At 41.2% G+C, this 24,619-nt stretch overlaps 1 protein-coding gene and 1 pseudogene across 3 annotated transcripts in view; both read right to left on the bottom strand.

Moving 5' to 3' along the window:
• LOC307098846 (broad substrate specificity ATP-binding cassette transporter ABCG2-like) overlaps positions 1–24,619 on the bottom strand; it is a 54,773-nt gene that overhangs the window by 15,192 nt on the left and 14,962 nt on the right. For both annotated transcript variants that reach the window (XM_079769972.1, XM_079769973.1), the window contains exons 3-9: positions 15,239–15,298; positions 14,506–14,620; positions 13,753–13,905; positions 11,067–11,224; positions 6,937–7,088; positions 5,393–5,497; positions 4,246–4,499 (exon numbers count right to left, since the gene is read on the bottom strand). In XM_079769972.1, the coding sequence (XP_079626098.1) occupies positions 4,246–4,499; positions 5,393–5,497; positions 6,937–7,088; positions 11,067–11,224; positions 13,753–13,905; positions 14,506–14,620; positions 15,239–15,298 (997 nt within the window). The remainder of the gene's footprint in view (positions 1–4,245; positions 4,500–5,392; positions 5,498–6,936; positions 7,089–11,066; positions 11,225–13,752; positions 13,906–14,505; positions 14,621–15,238; positions 15,299–24,619) is intronic.
• LOC307102180 (male-enhanced antigen 1-like) lies at positions 7,518–7,989 on the bottom strand (annotated as a pseudogene). The gene has a single exon. The product of its transcript is annotated as a male-enhanced antigen 1-like (transcript).

Here is a 24,619-nt window from a genome sequence, read left to right as displayed (position 1 = left end):
ACTGGAAAAAAAAAATGTCTCATTAGGACACGTCTAGGGTAAAGGGTTTTTTATTATATAATTTACTTGAAGATATTCTACTTATTGTGCTTTAAAATTATATTAAATATAAAAGATAAGAAACAGTCATCAAAAGAAAATATCCCACTAGGTATCTTGAAACCTTCAAAATTAAAAAGAAAATCTCAGTCCTACATCTGCCATGCTATCCGACTTGAAGTAACTTGTCAAGCACACTCTAGGCATGGAGCACACCAAGTTGGAGAACAGGACCAGGATCTGTGAAGGCTGATTTGTTAAGACCACAGTCTGGAAAGAATTTGGTTAGAGATGGCCTTTAAAAATTCCATTGCTAATAAGAAATTGGACCAAAATATTTTACCCCGGCATATTTGAATTACCTTCAGAAAATACTGTACTTCGTGTCAACAGATCAAGCTTCCAAAACAGGTGATGATGACGTCATCAACACGTATGCATGAACATGTATACAAGTCTGTAGTTTCACACAGTGCTACTTTAAGAATATTCTGACTTTTAAACTGGCCACTCCACATGCTTTGTTTCTTTTTCATTCAAACTTGATATTTTATACTAATAGGTTATCAATATTATCATTAGGATGTTTCCTATCTTTTATATTTAATATAATTTTAAAGCATCTACATGATTCATTCTTGTGTTAAGAAAAAGAAAACAGACAAAGTAAACATGTTGCAGTATGAAACATGCAGAGACCCTGTCTGCGTATCTGTGTATCTGGCCTCTATTTTGTATAGAAAAAAAAAAAAAATCCCCCACATGTGTGATTCCATCTTTGTTCAAATGTATTTACCAACATTTCTCAAGGTAAGCTCTGAGGGATATTTATGGCCAAAACTACAAAAAATAATCCAAAGTCAAATATTTAATATGCTTATAGAAATAATGAATCTCCAAGAGATATGATAATGTTTTTCAAATGGGTTTGATCAGAACAACCTAGGCACATTAAATGAACATTAAATCTTCTTATACAGACAATTTATTCAGTCCATGATCTTCCAAATACAACCACTGGTTAAATGCATGATCAGAGGCAAAGTCTGAATAGTTTAAATGGCTAGTTCAAAGCTAAGTCCAGCGTAAGACTGCTGTAAGATTTATCAGCAGGAAGCCATAAAACATTTTTATAGCTAAATATTCAAACACTTAGAGAATCAAATGACATACATGCAAGTTTAAAACCCAAAACTAGGGGGTCAGAGAGCTAATTTCTGTTCAGTCCATGAGATGACAGCAGTTTTTACCATTTTTTAAAAATATTTTTTTACTAGAGGCCCTATGCACAAAATTCGTGTAAAGGGCTCAGCCCTGGCAGCCACAGTGGCTGCCTCGGCCCTTGCAGCCCCGGCTTTGTCAGGAAGGTTGTTCTAATTAGCATATTATGCTTTTATTATTATAGGTTGATTTCAGAGAGGAAGGGAGAGAGGAGAGAGAGATAGAAACATCAATGATGAGAGAGAATCATTGATTAGGTTCCTCCTGCACACCCCCCACTGGGGATTGAGCCTGCAACCTGGGCATGTGCCCTTGACCAGAATTGAACCCGGGACCCTTTAGTCAGCAGGCAGATGCTCTATGCGCTGAGCCAAACCAGCTATGGCTTTACCATTTTTTTTTTATTGTTGAAGAAAGAGAGAAAAATATTTTTGACACATAAAATTTCTAGAAAATTCAAATCTCAATATCTACAAATAGTTTAATTGGAGCACAGCCATTCTCATTTGTTTATGAATTACTATGGCTGCTTTCTCCCTAAAATGGCAGTTGACTTCATGACACAAAGACCACAAGGCCTGCAAAGCCTAAAACATTCACTATCTGGTCCTTATAAAAAAGGTTTGCCTACTCCTGCCCTAAGCTAACATTCCAGTATTCACAAATCTGAACAAGAGCTGTACCTCCCCCCAGCCCCCTGCCCCCCATCAGATGCTCAGAGATGCAAGGTTCTATCCTTATTCTATGAGATTGCCAGGGCTCTGAACATTGTTAGAATTCCTTTTGTGGAAGTAAGTTGACTGAGGAGGCAAATAGGCTGAGCATGCGACCTGGAGGTACTAGGCCTGGGGTTTGCAGCTGAAGGGAGCCTAGCTCCAGAAGATGCGGAATCGTGGTGTAGTAGAAACAGCTCCACACTCCAATCACTCCCTGCCCAGAGCTACCATTTATATGACTTGGACAAGACACCTTAAAAACACTTTTAGAGGCAAGAGAAATTGAAGTTATTTTCCAAGTAAAAAAAAATACGATGCGTAAATCACACTAAAGAATGAACTCCATTACAGCCTCTCACTGTTGACCGTTGAGTAATCAGGTTGACCTGATTCACCAGACTTGTTTCCAAATGACATCACATTCGTTCTAAAAGAATAGACATTTACTCTTGGTAGTACACAAAAGTGCTCATGTTTTGACAGGAGTGCCAAATAACAAAAATGTCTGGAGCAATTAGCAGTACATCTCAAAGAGGGATCGAGGCTCTCGGTATTAATACTTAAAGGGCAACAGTACTGAAATAGAAAAATTATGGTGTATGTGGTAAATAGTCAATAATGGTTCATAACAGGCAGCTATGTGTCATCTGTAGGCAGTGAACAAAAATTCTATAATGGATAATGAAATTAACAAAAATAGTTGTCTAAAATCATTTTCTTAGAGAAAAACTAGAAATACTAGGGTTTTATATGACAGTGGGCTTAAGAATAACAAAAACCATAAAGGAGTAATAACCAACAACTATCAACAGCACCAGCCCAAAGACGAAAAGAACATTATATCATCTTAATAAAGAGAAATTTAATCTGACAATGAATAGCCTTATTTAGTGGAAGTCAAATTTGCTTACTACCTTTGTATTCATTGCAAAACAATTTAGGTGTCTAGTGCTCTCCTAGAATAGAATCCCTAAATGCAGGTGAGTCAGAAGGAACAGCATTTGGCCTTGGCCAGTGCGGCTCAGTTGGTTGAAGTGTTGTCCAGTGAAGTGAAGGGTTGGTGGTTCGATTCCCAGTTAGGGCACATACTCAGGTGGCAGTTTCCATTCCTGGTTGACACATCCATAAGGCAACCTATCAATGTTTCTCTCTCACATCTCTCTCTCTCTCTCTCTCTCTCTCTCTCTTACTGTCTCTCTCTCTCTCTCTCTCTCTAGACCTCAGGTGAGGATTAATATATATATATATAAATAAAAATAATGAACAGCATTTGCACACAGTCCCTTCCCTCAGACAGCGGCGGCCCCTCCCACACTCAGGTGCACTCACTGACATCCAGGTGAAGGCTTCCCTGATCACCTGATTTAAAATGCAAACCAACCCCTCTCCCCTCTATCTCCTTCCCCCTCTCCTTTCCTTCTCTCTCTCTTCCTTTCTCCTCTTACCTGCTTAGACTTCCTCCATGGCCCACTCTTCCTCCTGCCACGCTATACACTGAGTGGCCAGATTATTATGATATCTGAACACATAATAATCTGGCCACTCAGTGTATATTCTATATAATAAAAGGCTAATATGCAAATTGTCCCCTTGACCAGGAGTTCGACCAGCAGGCAGGCCGGCCAACCTCCCATGTCCCCTCCCTCTGGCCAGGCTGGCCGGACCCCACCCATGCACGAATTCATGCACCAGGCCTCTACATACACACTGAGTGGCCAGATTATTATGCATTCAGAGATCATAATAATCTGGCCACTCAGTGTATATTTTATTTCTGTATGAGTTTAACAGCTGTCTCTCCTCAAAAGAAAGTATGCAGGGATTTTATTTTTACCCATTTTGCTCACTACTGTGTACAAGCTGCCAAATGCTGCACGTTATCGATAAGACCTTATTGAATAAATCAGGAAATGAATGTGTGCAGCTACCATGAAACCACAAATGTGGCTAAATGATTCCTTTAATTCACCCTTTTGGGAAGGGGGAGGGGATTTTTTTACAAAGATGACATTTTATAGCTTGTCTAAATCAACAAAATATCTGAATTAGGTAGTAAAAAAAAACAAAACAAAAAACAACACTAAAAAAAAAAGTTATCCACAGTTAAAAACTTAACTGTGCTTTATTTATTCTATTGACTATTTCCATATCCCAAATGGAGTGAGGTGGAAGTGTGGGGAAGATAAGTATAATTTGCAATAGATTATATCAGAATCTAATGCCCCACGTGAGCATTTCACAGCATAATTCGAAGAATCTGTCAGGTTACCTGAGCTATGGAGGCCTGGGGATTACCCAGTAAGTTTTTGAAGGAACGCTTGGAAACCCATCTGAGTTGATGACAGAAGGAGGTGGCATAGGTGATCTCCTTGAAGGCTGTGCTCTTCTTCTTCTGTTTCTGACCCCCTGAGAGTTGATCTAACTCAACTTTGGTTTCTCTGAAGAAGGCGGAGTTGACATAAAACTCAGCTAGTTTTTCTATGAGTGGCTTATCTCTCTTGGAAGGCTCTTCCATCTCCTTGACTTGGAATAAAAATGGACAGAGGGAAAACATTAACAAAATAACTGATTTAGCCCATTTTTGCTGAAATCCGTTTCTTGGATTTTTCCCTAACACCTTAGTTATAAGTTTAAATATAAAATTATTAGACCTGTCATTGCTTTACACATTAGAAAAACAGTTAAATTGCCGGACTACTTTCATACACTTATACATACAGCAAACCCACTGATAACTATAATATTTGTACTTTGATTCTTTTAAAATAAAAATCTTACCACAGAGAGCTATATTTCTTAATATAAAGCCTGGTTCCTGCTTTCTACTATGTGCAAATGCATAAGTAGCTAAGTTTCTTCTTTCAGAACACTAAAAATGAGCTTATTTTTTATAAAAACTCCCCGTAGAACTGACACTATCGTATCACAGCACTCATGGACAACAAAATCTGTGTTGACTGATGCTAAAGACTGAACGCATGTGTTCTCCCAAAATTTATATGCTGAAACTCTATCCCAAATATGATGTTATTTGAAGGTGGGGACTTTGAGACGTGATTAGGTCATGAGGGTGGAGCCCTCATGAATAAGATTAGTGCCCTTTTAAAAGAGTCCCCTCCCCACTTCCACCCTGTGGGCCACAAGGAGATGGTAGTCCAGCTATTAACCAGGTCCTGGGGCCCCAACAGACAACAATCTCCTAGCACCTAAACTGTGAGAAATAAATGACTGTTGTTTAAGCCGCCTGGCCTGTGTTATTCTTGTTACAACAGCTCAAGTGGATTAAGTCAATTGGTATCAGAAGGCAGCATTAGTTATTTAAATTCACAAAACTACATTTCAATGAGCTGCCATATGGCTGAACTTCAGGCAGTTCAATTAGGCAATAATCTGTGAGTCTTGACAGATGCACTTACCTTCACCATCTTCGACCTCTCTGTTTAATACCACAGCGGAGGAGTCTCCATTAATGACATCCAGGAAGAAGTCTGCAGGGTTATTATAGGGCTCACAGTGGTGACCTACAGAAGAAGGCAATCCAGGCAAACAAGAAAAACAATATATATGTTGAAAAGAAAGAGAAAAAAAAAGCTGCAACTTGGACTAATGCTCCTTAAAACAAGGCAACATGCAAAGGCAACTAAAGCACAGCAGGATTGTGTTTGGGAGAAGCCAAGAGTGTGTTCTGCTCTCTGGGATCAGCTAGTGACGACCGGAATGCCAGTACCCACTTTAGCAATGATTGCTTCTCCACCTACTGAACTTAGGTGCAAATTATTACCCCCTCTGCTGCTATAGTTCCAGCAAAGAGAACAAATCACCAGAGCAGCACTCTCAAGAGGACGTGCCCAGCATGGCACACCTGAACGCTTTACCTTCACTTCTTGTGCCTGTTCCTCTGAACTCCACTTGGTCTATAGTCTTCTCTCAGATTCAGCTCCCCTACAATCCCCGACCCAAGTATCCTTGATTTTAAGTAACAGAGATTATACAAAAACAGTTTTTAAAAGATAGCTAGGGAATATTTAAAACTATAGTTAGGGTCATAGAGCATCATCTATAATAATATCAAATATTTCTAAAATGAAGCAGACTGCATGAGCCATAAAAAAAAAAAAATTATAGCCAGGCCAGCATTGCTCAGTGGTTGAGCATCGACATATGAACCAGGAGGTCATGGTTTGATTCCTGGTCAGGGTATATGCCTGGGTTGTGGGCCTGACCCCCAGTTGTAGGGCAGCTGATCAATGATTCTCTCTCATCATTGATGTTTTTATATTCTCCCCCTCTCCATTCCTCTCTGAAATCAATAAAAATATATTTTAAAAATAAAATAATAATTATACCTTGTCATCTGAAATAGAAACTGGCAACCCAGAACTGTCAGAAATATTAGTCCATTAAAGTCAGACTCAGAAGTAGTCATTCCATTGATTGGTAAGTCACTCATATCCACTCAAGGACTAAGTCTTCAATCAAATGTTACTACAAAATTAAGCAGCATCTCCATAAATCCTCATAAAAGCAGACCAACATCCCATGCAGGGGGAAAAATGATACAGCTTGATCTATTATATATATGGTTAAGAAGACAAATGATTTAGGGGAAAGGGCGGTATTAGGCCTTTTTGAAAATGTTCAGTTAGATTAATAACTGATTATGAGGCTAATATATTGAACTGTTAGGAAAGGGGCACTAGAGCTGGGAAGCAGAACAGTATAGGCTCAGTAGAAGTAGTCCTACACATACACAAAGTATGCATGCATATTCAAACAGGACAAAAAAGAGACCTAAATGACAAGCCAGGGATGCAAAATGAAGTGGTGCTGACCAAAGATGGTCTGGAGTGGTGGAATCCATGTTATCTCTACTCAAAGATCAAGCACTCCGACCACCTCCTCCGCTCTCTTTCAGGATTCTATTAATGAAGGATCTCACTGCATGAAAAGGCAAACATACCAGCTGATGCAAAGTATCCCAAGGCCTCCTGAGCAGGCCCATGGAACATCAGTTTTCCTGAGGCCAATAAGGTGAGGCTATCAAACAACTTGAAGATGGAATAACGAGGCTGATGAATGGAGAAGATGATGGTTCGTCCCTGTTTAGACATCCTAAGGTAAAAGTGAGAAAATAATAATGAGCCATTCAACATCTGAATCTTGCACATGTTAGCAAAAAAAAGTTTATTCCTACCTTTAGCTAATTTCTTCCTGGTTCAACTTGATTTTCTCATACTAACAACATATATTATCTCTCTGATAGGTAAGGGATCTATATTCAACCTTGTTATGAAAGACTGACATTTCTTTTTTTTTTTTGGCTATGTACATAGGGTGCTTTATTCTCCAGAGTGATGCATGCTACAGTGGGTTGGGCTTGCACCGATGTCCCCATATGTACAGAATGGAGTAAAGTGGGTCTCTGACAAGTCTGATTTGCCTTGATGTGGAAAGGCAGATGGGGAGGATGGAACCAGGGATGTGTGCAGTCCTGTGCTGGTTCCAGTCTGGACTGCAGGGTCTAGGCAGTGTCCAAGGTGGTCACATCCAGGAAGGGGATGCTGCCGGGCTTGGAGGGTCTTCTGTTCCATGTCTTCTCCTGGGTGCCTGTATCTCCCCATCCCAGGCAGTTAATCCAGCCAGCCTCCATTCCACCAGCTCTACATGTTCTGGGTTTATGGGAATAGAGCTGTGGTCGCTCAGTGCTGTAGCTCCCTCATCTCCCTTGCTTTCTAATGATGGATCTGGCAAATAAAGCCCCAGGGCTTGTATCTGATCCTGAATATCGGCAACTACATCTTTTCCATCCCCCGCTGGTGCCAGCTCCACCTCCTCTGGTTCAGGATCTTCGTTTAGGGGCTGGTAGGAGTAGCCAGCTGGCTTTTCCTCAGGCTCCTCACTGCTCCAAACTCCAGTACCTTCTGTAGGGCCCTGGTGTGGACCTAGTTCCTCAGTCTGTTTGGGGAAGATATGCTCAGGGCTCGGGGTCTCCCCCTACAACTACTGCGGCCATCCAGGCAGGGTCCACTCAGCGTCCACAACCGAAGCCCCACCTTTACTCAAGACTAAAGTTTCTTAAAGTGTGTCCCAGGAATGGTCTAGAATCCACTAGAACATTAAAACTACAGATTTCTGGACAGTCTTCCCAGACCTATTGGGTCTAGGGAATCCATATTTTTAACAAGCACTCAGGTAACTTGTAAGTACGTTCCAGTATGACAGCTTATTATGGGCTAAATATTAAAACAATAGTTGTATGCCCCATTCTCATTGATCACTGAAGTCTCCTGTTTCTATAGAATTTGGTATTCATTCTTCTGTCCTAATAGTAAAATTAACATTACTGAACACTTACTATACCTTTTTAAATATTTATAGATAACCTCATCTGAACTTTCACAATCTTGATATGAGACAATAAGGCAGTACTGATAGTACCAATAGTCTTATAACCTTCATTTTACAGATAAAGTCTAAAGGGTTAAGCAACTGGCCCCAGGTGTCACAGTTGATAAGGGGCAGGGCTGGGATTTGTTGGCCTATGGCCAAAACATTGCTAAACAACCTTTACACAGGATTTATTACTTATGTGTCAAAGAAACAAAGGCCAAAAGTACTATTCAAAAACTATCATAAGTAAAAGTATTTTATTAATAGAACTAGAGGCCTGGTGCATGAAATTCATGTGTGGGTATAGTCCCTAGGCCTGACCTGCTATCAGGGCCATCTTCCCTGGCTGCCAGCAGCTGGCCCCGCCCCCCCGCCCCCCTCCCCCAGTTCCCTGTTTGCCATTGGGCGATTGGAGCCTACTGGCAGGGAGGAGGGACCGAGAGGTCAGCCATTCCTGCCCACTCGCTGGCCCCGCCCCCACCATGGGTCGCCCTCTGTGTGTGGGGCGACCAGAGGGGTGGGGGCCTTAGCCTGGCGCCACCCAACCCCCGCCACCACTCACCCCCAGTTCCCCATTTGCCATCAGGTGATGGAAGCCTGCCAGCCGGGGGAAGGGACCAAGAGGTGATCAGTGCACCTCATAGTAACTGGTCGAGTGGTCGTTCTGGTCATTCCACCTTTAGGGTCAATTTGCATATTACCCTTTTATTATATAGGATCACTTCAATTGAAGCATTTTCTAAGTTAAGTACATACTATATGCTAGCAATGTGTACATGTTTGTTCTGTCTCAAAAAGGATCAGGTCAGTAAATCAATCATTTCAATACAACATGGAATAAAAGTAGCTAAGTGTTCCTGGGAAGCAAAATGGGAGACTATAACCCAGTCTGAAGATGATGTGAGATACTGTCAAGGGGGCCAACAGGAATAAGCCACAACGAAAGAGAAAGTATAGTCAAGCTGAAGGAACATGGAGAACAAAGTGTGCAATGGCAAGGTCTATTAAGAAAACTTAAAAAAGAAAAAGAAAACTACAAGTGATTCGGTATCATTACAAAGTTGAACTGAGGAGTGAAAAGAAGCTAACTACAGAGACTGCATCAAAAAATAAGCCTGTGCATGTGCCCTTCTTGAAGCACGCCTATGCCCTCCTTTCTGGCATATACCTTTTTAAAAAAAAAAAAAAAAAACCTCTGAGGGCCCCCATGGGACTTGCAACCAGAGGAACAGCAGACAGCCAAACCCCTGAACCTATCTCTAAGGCCCTTTTTCTCTGACTTTTCGGTGAGCCAAGAGCAGCCCCACCTCGGCTCATTTCTTTCCTATAACTTCACCAGGGAGCCAAAGAAGCCCCATTTAGGCTCTCCTATAGCTTCTCCTCTCCTAAGCCCTCCCTTGTTTCACTGTCCCCAGCTTTAATAAACATACTCTTAAACAAAAGGGGGTGGGGTGCAGGATGAATCCCCTTAATCAGAAGCCAAAACTTCAGTCAGGAGGCTATAAGGAGCCAGTAAAGGAAGCAGGGACGTGGACTGTAGTGAGAACCTTGCTCCTCTAAGTGTGGTCCGAGCACCAATGGTATCGGCATCAGTACCTCCAGTTAGAAATGGAGAATCTTGGGCTCCACCTCTGAGCTGTGGAGACAGAATCTGCATTTTAACGAGACCCCAAGTGATCAGTGTGCACTGTGGAGCTTGAGAAAGACTGGGTTAGAGCTCTCCAACATGGGGAAAGATGCCTGTGTCCTATGAAATGTACTCTATCCTCGAAGACAGGTAAGGGCATGAGAGGCAAGGAAGACTGAGAAAAAGCTTAGGAAAGAGTATTTCTTCAAAGGAATCTAAGACAGAAAGGAAAAAGAGACACTTCCGGGACAGCTGCCGAAGTCTGCCTGCAGTCTAGAGTCTATGGATTGGGTGGTGGGAACAGTATCGATGTGACTTCCTGGCTGGGAGGGATGTGTCTCTGTTGTTTGGAGTTGGGGAATCCGTGTAAGAACATGAGATTTCTTTGCACAGTGTTAGTAACTTTTCTCTAAGATTGAAATTTAATAAAAAAAAAAACTAATGAAAAAAAAAAATATGTTAACAACTTAACTTTTGAAATGTCTCCTACTAACTGATCTTCCCACAGTCTTTTTTCTTGGTTAAAGGAAATTCCATTCTTTTCACTCCAATCTTCCATTGTTCAGGCCCCAAATCTTGTATCATTCTCAATAATCACACCCCATGTGCACTTCATGAGCCAATCCTATTGGTTCTATCTTGAAAATAAATCCAGAATCCACCCACTTCTTACCACCTCACCCCTACCATCCTAGTCAAACATCCTAGTCAAGGCCACTGCTCACCTCAGGGCCACTCGCTGTTCCCTCCAACGAGAACTCTCTTCCTCGATATCCAGATCTCACTCACAGCTCACATAGCACATCAGTGAGGTCTTCCTTGACCCTCCTGCTATGTAATACAGCACCTCCCACCACCACATCAGCACATCAGCCTTCCCTATATTCTTACGCTGCTTCATTTTTCTTGAAACGCTTATATTTGCTAATTGACTGTTCCCCTCCAACAAAGAAGGGAGAAATGTTTGTGTGTTGTGCTCATTGCTGAATCCCCTGCACCAAGATTAATACCTAGTACATAGTAGGTTATCAGATGTTGGATGAATGTAAGAACAATGTTCCCATAGCGCTTACCTCTTCAGGAGCAAAAGGACAGCATTAGCTGTGCTCGAGTCTAAGCCAGTTGTGGGCTCATCCAGGAACAAGATGGATGGATCGGTAATAAGCTCCATTCCAATACTAGTCCTTTTTCTTTCTCCTCCAGACACACCACGAGTAAACTGAGTTCCAACCTAACACACAAATGTTATCATTATTAACAAAAACAATCACAACCACTATGGTTTGTTGAGCTGCTAACATGTGCCAACCCTATAAGAGGCACTTTGTCTCATGTCTTCATTTATTCTGAACAGCAAGTAAATGAGTATCTTGGAGAAGAGGTAGGTTTCTCTTTAATTACACAAGTAAACTGAGGCTCAGTTTAGAGTTGGTATGTGGCTTAGCCTGATAACACTCGCATGCTGTCAACAGTTCTATACGTTCCTTATCAAGTCAAATATTTATTTTAAGGTCAGAAGTTAGAACTTAAAGACATGGCCCTGACATAGTGAAATCACAATCCACAAAGGACAATAAAGATAGGAGAGGAATAGGTGAAAGCATCTATAATATATTAGCCTCCTTACATCCCTTCCTTTCTCCCCCACCAAAAGAAGACCTCAAGTGGACTAAAAAGCTAGGCCTTGGCAGCTAATGTGGATGGTCACTTTCTACCATCCACATTAGCACCTCTAAAATCACCATAAGGCCTCCCAAATTGACCCTATCTATACTCTTAACACATCACAAAATTCCTGACTCATTCTTTCAGACAAATTCAGAAGGCAGGTGACTGGCTCAGTTTTTTCAACCAGTCAGCGCCACTGTGTATGGTGGAGGAGCAGGAAGAGTTGGGTGAGGCAGGAGGTGGGAAACAACTCATTGTAAGAGTCTTCAAAGAGATGATAATCACATGCTACTCATGCCCTTGATTATATCCTATTAAAAATTGAGCTATAAAGTACATTTAAAGATAATTGGAAAATATGGGCTCTACATAGCTGATATTAAGATTTTAATTGTGTTAGTTGATAATGGTATTGCAGTAATATAGGCAAATGTCCTTTTTAAAACGATGCCTGGCCAGAGTGACTCAGTGGGTTGGAGCACAGTCCTATGCACCAAAGCATTGCAGGTTTGAATCCAGTCAGGGCACGTACTGAAGGCAACCAATCAATGTTTTCTCTCACCTCTCTCTCTCTCTCTCTCTCTCTCTCTCTCTCTCTCTCTCAGCATGTCCTGAAGTGAGGATTACAAATAAATAAGTAAATAAATAAAGCATAATAAGAATTCAGGGGTGAAATGTGATGTTTATAATTGTCTTTAAAATATTTCAGAAATAAAAAGCTAAACACATTCCTGAGAAAAGATGTTAACAACTGGGAAATCTAGTTATTGGTAATCACACCAGTATATTAATTACACTACAATCATGTCATAACTATAGCAATCAGACTATTCTCTCTACATTTCTGTTGTGTTTACAATTTCATAAAAGTTGTAACATTTTTTATGTATTATTTCAGTCAATTTGATAAATTTATTTTAAGGAAGAGAACAACTGCCTTCAACTTTTTTTTCTATGGAAATCCAGGCAAGGAACTCAGGTGATGATGGCCTAAAGGTAATGGTAGGAAAGCACCTTAGTGGAAAGACAGAACCACGTAAACAGAGCCCCAAAAAGGTGAACCCAATCACTCACAAAACGAAAATAAGTGGTACATGGTAGCAGCTCATACTTATTCTTCCAAAATTCACTTGACATAGAAGACTGAAAGCATCAGATGAAGCAGCAGGCAGCAGAACACCCCATCTTCCTGACCTCTAAGTAAGGGATAGCGCAGGGGGATTGAACTAGAGACATGACAGCCTGAAATGCTCATCTTCACCCAAAGCCTCAAATGTCTTCCAGCCAATCTTCCTGTCTACTCATCAACTGTAAATCATTCCCTCACTCATCTCATCCCTCCTTCCTGATCCTGCACAACCCACACAGGGAGCTACTTTTGTCTCTCTTGCCAACAGCTGTTACCTATGAAACCCAAGGGAGCCCATCACATGACAGTGTGTAAGAAACCCTGGCAGACGGAAGAGAGAGAGGAAGAGAGCGGGGAGGGATGGGAGACAAAGTGTTCTATGAAAGGCTTTAGGAAAACAAGTTGGCTGCTACACCAATTAGAAATAAACACTAATTTGACTGAAAATAATTTTAAAAGCCAAATTACAGCAAAATGAAACATATAGAGCAAGAACCCTGGGATTTTAGTCATTTAGGAATTCTAAAAATATACCTTCAAAGCAACAGAATAAAGTTCCTGGAGGAAGAGAGGAAGAATAGCTAAAAAGAAAAGGGGGGGTGGGAGGAGAGAAAACAAAAAAGTAAAAGTTAGTGAACAGATAATGAATGAGTCAGGACTTACACAGTTAGTGTGGGGGAGGAGCAAGCACTGTCATCAAGGGAAGGGACATGTAGTCTTTGCAAGAACACTTTTACATACCAGCCCACACGGCCATACTTCACCTCCAGGATTCAATCATTTTTACATTGTCTTTTCCTGGTTAATTTCCACCTTCATATTATGTAACTAGTCACTTTTCTTACAGAAAGCAGCCACTTTGGCCACACACATTATAGAAAACTTCTGAATAATAGTAACACTACCCACACAGGGGAAGTCCTATTTGCTGGCAATGACACCATCAATTGTTTCCACTTTACCTTGGAATCTGCCACTTTAGCCAGACCTAACTCTTGAATGACCATGTTTATCCGTTCATTCTTTTCATGATTCTTCATAGTTGATGGAAGGCGAAGAGCTGCTGAGAACTGTAAATTTTCTCGCACTGTCAGAGTTCCCATCACAACATCATCCTGAAGGCAAAATGGCATTTTAACAAGACAAATCAGTTCTTTTCTAGTACCATCCGTCTTCAGTATATACAACTTAATCCACAAGAACAACATGCCTGAGGGAAAGTTCTGGCCAATGATAAACTTGTAATTACACAAATTATACCAATAACTCCATATTCAGATAGCTGCAAACCCTGATGGAATAATTCTCATTCCCTATCTGTACACCCGAAGCGAACACAGGTAATTATGATTACTACTAGCTGACATTTCCAGACTGCTTTATACAAGGCTTTGACAAAACATCTTTCTAAGCTAGGGCAGGGAGAGAGGGGAAGGCAGGGAAAAAAAGTACAATAGTAGAGTCTTTTGGGAATATGACAACTAGAACTGATATGATTGAACTTATAAGGGTCATATTCTAGATTCTCCTTGCCTTTTCATGTAACATTATTTTATATCTTATGGGAGATTATAAATAGCTGGAATAAAGAAAGTTGGTTCTATGCTCATATTGTGTAACCAGTGGGAGGCACACTGAGCAGTGGGACCAGGAGACCTGGCCAAGGCACTTGTCCAGACAGAAGAAATCTAAAATGGAAATCCACAAATACTTACTTGTACCACATAACCTGAGTTGCATTTGAAATTGGCAGTTTGAGGTGCTCCATTTATCAAAACATCTCCAGATAATCCCTGTGGATCTTTCCTTGCAGCTAAGATATCTAACAACCTATAAAAGGACATATATGGTGAGTGTTTCTCTTTAACTCAGGCTATATCTCTCAGCTATTCTGAATGGAGATTCCACTCAAGTTAGAAAATTAACTGATCAAAAAAAGTCTAGGGTTCAACTATAATTATATATTTTTAAATTTTCAACTTCCTTTTTTTTTTTTTACTCTATGCTACAATAAAGCCCCAAAACATGAAAACAATGCACTGTTGGCTGATCCAGCACAGACCTCCTATAGCCCTCCAAGCTGCCTGACGTTTGGGTCCCAACACAGACAATGTGCTCCTTTAGCTGAGATGTAAGTCTTCACTTATGCCTTTGTCTCCATCTCTTCACTTTCAAGTCATCCCCTTCCTTTCCCTCCCCATTAGCTCACATCATAGATGACAGCTGCATGTCATCACCTATCACATCCTGTTAGTAAAGCTGACCTACCAAGACTTCCTGCTCCTCGGGACAGAACCACAGCTGGCACAACTGCGTGTGAGCCACAGGGCCTAGACCCAGACCAGACATGCAGCAAATATTCAACTAATACCTGCCCTCGTAAAAGGGATCTGTAAAAGCACATTACAACTACAAAGGGAAAGCTTCCTGATACTCTGTTATACTCACGAAGACTTGCCTCCACCCGTGGGTCCCAGAATGGCGTTGAGGCCAGGTCTCATGATCCCACTGCAAATGCAGAAACAGGGTGATTTACTAGTTCACTTTAAAACTAGTTCTAAAAATTTAGAGTCTGCATTAAATATACTCCATGAAAGGTGATGAAATCAAACAGAAAACAAGCACAAACAAACTTATAAAGGAAAAAGAAACCAAAATGTTAATTAACAGAGGATATCATCATCCCTAGTCAGCATCTGTAGGAAAAATGGCTCAGGTCCCTTTAATTCCTTTACTTATTCTCTAAACTATTTACACTTTTTGGAAAAGGACACGCAAACTTTCAAGTTTCCTTGAAGTAAAAGATTCTGGCAAAACATCTGTTACGCTTACTTCTCTTAACACAATATAAAGTACATCACGGGTCTTGAGTAGTGTTAGGTGATAATTATTTGCTACCTACTCAAGTTCTACATGGATTTCTAGAACCACCAGGATTAATGCTCTCACTGCTCAAATCTAGTCAAATAAAGAAACAATGAAACGGAAGTAGAAATTCAATGGCTAGAAAAAGCACATCAGATGTTAAAAAGAAAACCTTACCAGTTCTTAATGCTCACAAAATTCTTAATTCAATTGTAAAAGTTAAACATATGCCCTCCAAATACATCATTTTCTTTCTTCAAAGTTTCAGAAAAGTAGAATGGAAAATTCTCAGTTTCAAAATGGGAGACACTACTTTCTATTGGTGATGACTTTTAAGGATGTACAGACATAGTGTGGACACTGCATGTTCCAAACAAATTACATAGATGTTTGTGGGTAGAGAATATTCAGAGAGCAGGAAGCTATAAAAAAAAAAAAGAAGGTAGCCAAGATGGTGGCAGATTAAGTGGAAGCTACACTGACATTCTCCCTGAACCAAGCTGGAATTACAACTAAAATATAGAAAAATCATCTTGAATAACCAACTGAAGACTAGCTGGATAGAAGCTGTATAACCAAGGAGAACGCATAGAGACTGGTAGGAAGTGCAGAGGCGAAAAAGGGCGGGCTGGGCTCTCACAGGCAGCAGCTGAAGTTCTAGAGCGTGATATCTCAGTTGTGGGGGGTTTCCTCTGAGAAGTCTGGGGCCTAAACCCCAATCTGGGCTCCCCAGCCCAGAGTAACAAAACTGGGAAAGGTGCCCATATAACATCTGGCTGTGAAAAGCACTGGGGATTCTGTCTGACAGGGAGAGATGACCAGAAACACAGGCACCACATTAAAGGGCCAATACACTAAATTTTGTTTTCAGCCGCTCACCTTGGCCTCTAGCAGAGGGAAGGCAGAGTGGACTAGAGCTGTGTGAGGAGTCTGGGGTTGGTGGCTCTGAGGAGAGAGCTGAGAGGACAGCTGCCGGGATCTCTGGGCTGAGTCATTCCCCCAAGTCACAGAAACCATCTTTCTCAGGGAGAGCTTTCACATCATTGCAGCTTTTGCCTGGGAGGAAGTGATTCCCCACCCATTGGAAACCGTTTCATCCCACCTCAAGGGAGTTTATGCCCTGCTGGGGTCTACAGCCTGAGGTTCAGTTAGAGACTAACAATCAGCCTGCAGGCAGAGGTGAATCTCTGGGTGTTTTGAGTTTTTGCCACATACTTCTGGGCCCTAAGCTAGGAAAAGCAGGCCTTGGTGCACAGCTCAGTCCTTGCCACACACACCCAGCCCCAGCAGAGGGAGCCACAAGCTGTGGATCACTGATAGCTCCAAACAGGGTACTTAGGGCCAGTCACAAATAGTCTAACATTGGCCGGCACCAGAGACCTTCCAAAGAAGCCCAAAATCAATAAACCCAGTAGCCAGTTTCACAGAACAACAAAGCAGGATCCAATACGCTCCACAAGCAGTGTATCCACAGGGAGATATTGGCAGGCTCCAAACTCTGCTGAGGTGAATTCCACTTCCGTTTGAGACAGCATGGAGGGGCCTGGAGAGTATTATGCTGAGTGAAATAGCCAGTCAGAGAAAGACAAGTATCACATCTTCTCACTTACATGTGGAATCTAATAAACAAAACAAACTGATGAACAATATAGATTCAGAGACATGGAAGCATGGAACAGACTGAAGAATCACAGAGGGAAGGAGGGTGGGGGGTGGGGGGGAACAGGAAAAGATTAACCAAAGAACTTATATGCATAGCCCATGGACACAGACAATAGCATGGTGAAGGCCTGGGGGTAGAGGGAGTGGGAGGGAGGGGGTCAATGGGTGACAAAAAAGGAGATATCTGTAATACTTTCAGTAATAAATATAAATTTTTATAAAACTAATGCAGAGTTGACTGTGCTGAGACTCAAGAAGAACACAAATATGTAATTTAACCCTGAAGGTCACCAGTAGAATGGTAAGGAGAATTCACTGGAGTAAGGAGAAGGAAGGTAGGTCCACCACAGTTACACAAGCCTGATGAAATGGAGGTCCGAGGAAGGCCTTTCAAAACCCTAGTGTCGCCCTAGCCGGTTTGGCTCAGTGGATAGAGCATCAGCCTTCGGACTGAAAGGTCCCGGGTTCAATTCCAGTCAAGGGCACATGCCCGGGTTGCGGGCTCAATCCCCAGTAGGGGGTGTGCAGGAGTCAGCCAGTCAATGGTTCTCTCTCATCATTGATGTTTCTATCTCTCCCTCTCCCTTCCTCTCTGAAATCAATGAAAATGTATTTAAAAAAAAACAAAAAAAAAAACCTCATGTCCACGCCCAATGTCTGTGGAATTGGTAGGTAAATCATAATTTACTCTCCAGAGAATCCAATATCTATCCCAGTGGAAGGTGCAAAGAGGAAGGCTATTTCATGCCCAGACGGTGACTTTCACAGGGCAAATACTACGATATACAGCTGTCGTGGGTGATAGACGGCACAGTGCAGCTGTGCTCAGGGCTCCAGTCCGGGAGGACCTCAGCACGGCCTGCCAATAGTGCGGGAACTGTCACGTGTAAAATGCCTGGTAGGTGCTAGGGTGAAATTTACCTCCTACTTTGCTCATTAACGGAGGTGCCTCTCACTGAAACATTGAACAGATGCAGTGAGTTAGGTAAAGCAGACACAAGCTCTAAAACAGAAAAATACCTTATTCTTTTCGTGGCCTTTCTCCTCTGATGTAATAAGACATGCTAATGGTTGGGTGAACTTTCAAGATGCATTTATTTATAGCTCTTCATCTACCTTCTGCATTGATAGCTACCTACAAACTGTTTCTAAAGTGACCAGAGATAAACTTGTTACTCACTAAGGTTTCATTGCCAGAAAACCTTTCCAAGTTTTAAAAATATCTACTCAAATAAAGACCAAGCAATCCTAAATGATTAACTCAAAAGACAATGTGAGCGTTCTAAGACAAAGAACTTTTGCATAACCCTGAGTTGGCTTCCTTTGGCACTAAACCCTAGCATTACAAAAAACAATGGACAATCCTAATTGCAAGAGTCCCAGTTTGCCCTGGCCGGCTTGGCTCAGTGGATAGAGCGTCGGCCTGCGGACTGAAAGGTCCCGGGTTCGATTCCAGCCAAGGGCACATGCCTGGGTTGCGGGCTCGATCCCCGGTCGGGGGCGTGCAGGAGGCAGCTGATCCATGATTCTCTCTCATCATGGATATTTCTCTCTCTCTCTCTCTCTCTCTCTCTCCTTCTTCCTTCCTCTCTGAAATCAATAAAGAATTATATATATATATATATATTAAAAAAAATGAGTCCTCTCTCTAAAAAAAAAAAAAAAAAAAAAAGAGTCCCAGTTTGGAGCAGTGGCTAATTCTTCCTCCATTCACTCAACACAATTATTCAGTGTCTATGTGTGTACAGGACACTCTACTAGGACATGGGTCAGAGCTCAGAATAAAAGTTCTAGCCAGCACTGGCTGGTGTGGCTCAGTTGGTTGGGCACATCCCGTGCACCAAAAGGTTACCTGTTTGATTTCCAGTCAGGGCACAGGCTAGGATGCAGGCTCTATCCACAGTAGAGGACGTGCGGGAGGCAGCTGATTGATGTTTTACTCTCACATCAGTATTTCTCTCTCTTCCTCTCCCTTCCTCTCTCTCTAAAAATCAATAAACATTTTTTTAAAAGTTCTAGCCCTCTTGGATTCTACATTCTAGTCCAGGGATCAGCAAACTACAGGTGGTCATGTTTTCTGTTTTCAAAAACAAATTGTTAGTGGAATAGAGCCGCACTCACCCATTTATGTCTATGGCTGCTTTCCTGCTACAGTGACAGAGTTGAGTAGTTACAACCCTCATGTGTGACCCATCGCAATGAAAATATTCACTGTCATAAAACGTTTGCTGACCTGTTCTAGTCCATAGTGTACACTTCCCTTGTTGCCCCACCCCACCCTCCTTCAAAGCCTATTCCCCACCCTTCTTTATTGATTTATATAGCATTTATGTGCCTAAAAGTCTCCCTCACTATATTGTAAAACCGTGCCAACAAGAACTGTGCCATCTTCTTTCACCACCACCCCATAGTATGCATAGAATACTGAATACATGAAATAAAACCTAGCTACAGGATTCCTATCATATCTATTGCATCTTAGTGAATAATGGTAAATCTCATTTAAAGGTGAGAAGTCAATGCCATCCCCAGAGCTTGGAGCATCGTCCCTCCCTACCCTGCCCTACACACACACACACACACACACACACACACACACTCACTCACTCACATACAATCTTTACTTTCTCTCTCCCCATGGCCCTGGCCCTCCAATTTAGGGTGGTGGCTTCCATGTCTCTTAATCCCTGTATCACAATAGAGCAACACAGTAAAGTGCTTTAGTTGCCCGAATCCCCACTGGACTAGAAAGTTGCAGAGAACAGAGCACATACCTCTGTCACTAAAATCTTGCACAATATCAGACTCCTAACAGATGTTAAAAATCAGTTGAATAAATGAAAAATAAACTTATGAACAAAATAGATCCAGAGACACAGAAGCACAGAACAGAATAGGGAATCTCAAAAAGAAGACAGGGGTGGGTGGGTGGGTGGGAAGTGATCAACCAAAGACCTTGTGTGCATGTATGCATAAGCCATGGACACAGACAATAGGGTGGTGAATCTAGAAGGGTCAGTAGGGGGGAAAGGGGACATATGCAATACTTTCAACAATAAAGATTTAAAAAATCAGTTGAGTAAATGAGTCTTTGCATTTTTAGAAATAATTACTTATAGGAAAACCAAATGTTTAAAAAAAACAATAAGAAGTACAAAAAAACTTATAGAAAATAGGCATACTGACTGGAAAGAAAACTTAGGTACATTCCCTACCTATTATATCATGTTCACATAATGCATCAATCGTTTCTATTAGACTTTACCTCCCCTCTTAGTGTGAAAGAGATGGAAGTACTGGATGGAGGAGCAGCCATGGCCAGCACCCAAGATCCTGGGCTGCAATGGGAGGTGGGAGGAAGAGAGGATACAGCTGGAGGGTGGGGAGATTGCTTATATTAAGGAACCAGGAAATTGATTGAGCCCTGGCCAGTATGGTTCAGTTGGCTGGAGCGTTGTCCTGGGCACCGAAAGGTTGCCAGTTCGATTCCCAGTCAGCACATATATGGGAGGCAACTGATTGATATCTCTCTCATAGATTGATGTGTCATTGTTGTTTTTCTCTATATATATCTCTAAAAAAATCAACTGAACAAATCATTTAGGATATTAGAATAGTGAGAGTCAGGTTTTTCATTTTTTGAGAAGATGCTTTACAAACATGGAAATGTGGAATAACTCTAGGATATTAGATCAGAATTGGAGGTCATGGGTTTTGACCTATATACACAGACAGATATAAAAAGGTTTAGATGTGTGTATCCATGTATACATACATATGTTCCCTAGGTGTGTCCACTGAGAAGGCCCAGAAACTATGCCATCCCAATACCAACGAACACTCTAAACACCCAGATCTCAGTTAGTAAATGCGAAACTTCACAAAAAGGAACCAGGTAGGGTAAGTACAGAGAGTCTGGAACTTCGTATTGTGCCAACAAAATACTCCAAGAAGAGAATGTGTCAAAAGAATGAATTAAAAAAAATAAAACACAGAAACTACCTTGAAAGGTCTCCCACTGATCAAATCAGAAACAATAACAATATCAAGATTAATAATGATAACATGTTATTATTGGATAGTACTGAATATAATAATAATCCATGAGTCTATACTAAAATAAACAAATGAATGAAGAGCTGAAGAACAGTGAGTTTCCCTTTTAGTAGAATGCAAACTAATCCATACAGAACAGCAAGATGAAAATAGAAAATCACCCTTTGGTAACTATCACAGTGATAGTTATTGCTCACTCAGGCCAAAGACATCAAAAGGGCTGAAGCTGGTGAGTTCAGGTTTTATGAAAAATAGGGTTTTGGAATAATGTCAGGGTAACTCCCCTCAAAATAGTTATTACTTACATGGGGGGAAATGGTGACATTGTGGTGAAAGCCGGCAGATACCAACATGACCAGGTGATCAAGATTAACATCAGCCTTGGCCTGGTGGCTCAGATGGCTGGATCGCAGTCCCATTCACCAAAAGGTTTCTGGTTCGATTCCTGGTCAGGGTACATACCTAATTGCAGGTTTGAGCCCTGGTCGGGGTGCATACAGGAGGCAATGGTTCAATGTTTCTCTCTCTCTACCTTCCACTCTGTCTAAAAATCAATATAAACATACCTTCAGGTGAGGATTAATTAAATCACCTGGAGAGAGACAGGAAAATACCAGGTTGGATGAGACTGAGGAGACATGATGTGATGGTCAGTCAACTATGGGAAGAGCATGGTGGCCAACGACCCCTAAGGACCCACCACTGCAGCTATTATGAGGCTTAGCAACCACTCAGACAATGACTGAGAGGTTACATAGGAGAGGGCCCTTACTTCTGAAAAACAGAACTGGAGGAGTTAGGAATAATAGAGCAGCGTACGGACAGCTCTCAAATGCTTCAGAACAATGCTAATGACAACGAATTATCTAATATATAAAATGACTAGCAAGTTGTGGTGAAATGTTAACAGGTGGGGAATCTGGATAAAAGGGTTATGTTCCCACAATGGTTAAGTTTCAAATTATTTCAAAATAAATTATTAATTTTTAAAATCTCCCAATAGTAAAATGAACTTCCTTGAAGATTATGTGATATGAACATCTATTGGAATGGGCTTTTTTCCCGTAGATCTTCAACATTGGTGAGAAAAAGACCAAATTCTAGGTATGGACACAAACTAAGCATAACAGGATGATTTTTGATGAGGTAGTAAAAATCTCACTTTTTGGAATTCTCATTGTCAGATTTTATCTTCTTCCCTCCACGAAGGACATCAGGTTCTGGCTATTTAGTTCTAAAAGTGAAATTATAATATGTCCAAAGGAAAAAACAAAAATCTAGCTTCTCATCAGCTTTTGTAGAATATTATTACTATTGTGAATGGTGATGGTGCTACCAAAAGAAAGTAAAAAATAAGATAAATGAGAACAACCTTTCTCCCATCTCAGTAGCTCTGTTTAGTTGAAACCAGCGGATAAGAGAAAAATTAGAAACACAACATTGAATAAAAGAGATGAGCTTTCTCACGGATGCCTAAACCAGAAATATGAGTAAGCAAGACAATGCTGATGCCCTACGAGACTTATCAGGGCAATCACTTCCTCAGGTATATAAATGTCCAATCACTAGGTTGTACCTCTGAAACTAAGATAATATTGTATGTGAACAGTAATCAAAAAATAAAAAAATCATACTGGTACATATATAAAAGTAGATTTGACTTGAGTTTTTATGAACGCAACAGTGCACATAAAGATAACTCATGCATTGCAGATTGCATACCATTGAACCATAAAAACATTATGAAGTCTTAAACATATGACAATTTTAGGGTATTTAGCTCCTAATATACTAGCTCTAAACCATAAACAAGATAAATGTATACTACATTTGAAATGCATTCAACCTGCACATATTCAAATATTTGTTACCTTCCACTTAGCACAAATTCTGAAGTGGCCAACATTTTCTTGACTATTATGTTCTATAAAAAATGTGTCAGCTTTCAAAAAGATCGGTCAGCCATGGGCAGGTGGCTCAGATAGTTAGAACATTGTCCTGTATACTAAAAAAGTTGCGGGTTCAATCCCCGGGAGGCAACAGATTCCTCCCTTCCTTCCTTCCTTCCTTCCTTCCTTCCTTCCTTCCTTCCTTCCTTCCTTCCTTCCTTCCTTCCTTCCTTTCCTTCCTCCCCCCCCCCTCTCCTTTTTTCTTCCTCTTTCTTTCTCTTTCTTTTTTTTTTCTTCTCTCTCTCTCTCACTCTCACTCTCGCTCTCCCTCCTTTCCTCTCTCTCTTCAATCAGTGAACGTGACCTCGGGCTCAGGTGAGGATTTTAAAAAAACCCAAGGTCAGTCACTTCTATGTAGACATGTAGCAAAAGATAAGACTTTGTGACTACCTACCTCTCCTTATTTTCCTGGTCAGGGTTTTAGCCATTACAACAAAGCAACAAGGAAGCAGGCATGACAGTATGTGCTGCTGCGTGAAGAAAGTTCTATCAGCTCCACACAGCCCCTACCTCACCACCACCCAACCAACCCCAGGTCCCTGTTCTTTCTTCCCCACCCACATGCAAAACTTTTCTCCCCTTCTTGTCATTCCCTAGCCTCCTGGGAGCAGTTGGCTGCTTCTGACAGAAAAGACCACAATCCCATAGAACGCATCAGGAAAACATGAGAAGCATCTGATTCTATACAGGTTGGAGGCCATACCTGGCCAAAGGGCTCTTTTAACCACTTCTCCAGTCTCAGCTAGAAAAAGTGCTTGTTTTATCCAGGAATAATTATTTCCCCTATCAAACAAACACACTAACTGAACAAAACACATAGACCATAGTGTCCAAGAAACCTAGACGCACTCCCCACTCCACAGAGAGGAAGAATCAGGCTCAATTCTCTGGAAATCAGAAAAACACAAACAATCCTCATGGCTGTCGCCTGTGAAAGCACAGAGACATGTGGTCCCAAGTAGGTTCCTTTCTCCTTTCCCTCCTCACTCTGCCACCCACATGATAAATTTGTTCATGGAAGAAGAAAATGAAAATCACAGTTTTATACTGATTTGGACTCTAAATTCTATCATGCTGGATCTCCACTGCATAACTTAAGCTAAACTAGAGTTTTCTTGTATTTAAGTAGTTTCTGTCATTCTGTATAATGCGGGAAAACCTTAGGTAAATTGTTATAGATGATAAATGACTGTATGAACAGGCCACTCATTTAAAACAAATCTATTTGAAAACCACCGTACTTTCACAATATGTTATCTTTCAAATTCCTGACTCTTGCTTCTAGAACATAAAGGAC

Source organism: Cnephaeus nilssonii (genome assembly GCF_951640355.1).
Source record: "Cnephaeus nilssonii genome assembly, chromosome: 1".
Taxonomy (NCBI): Eukaryota; Metazoa; Chordata; class Mammalia; order Chiroptera; family Vespertilionidae; genus Cnephaeus; species Cnephaeus nilssonii.
This window is presented reverse-complemented; position numbering and strand designations above follow the sequence as displayed.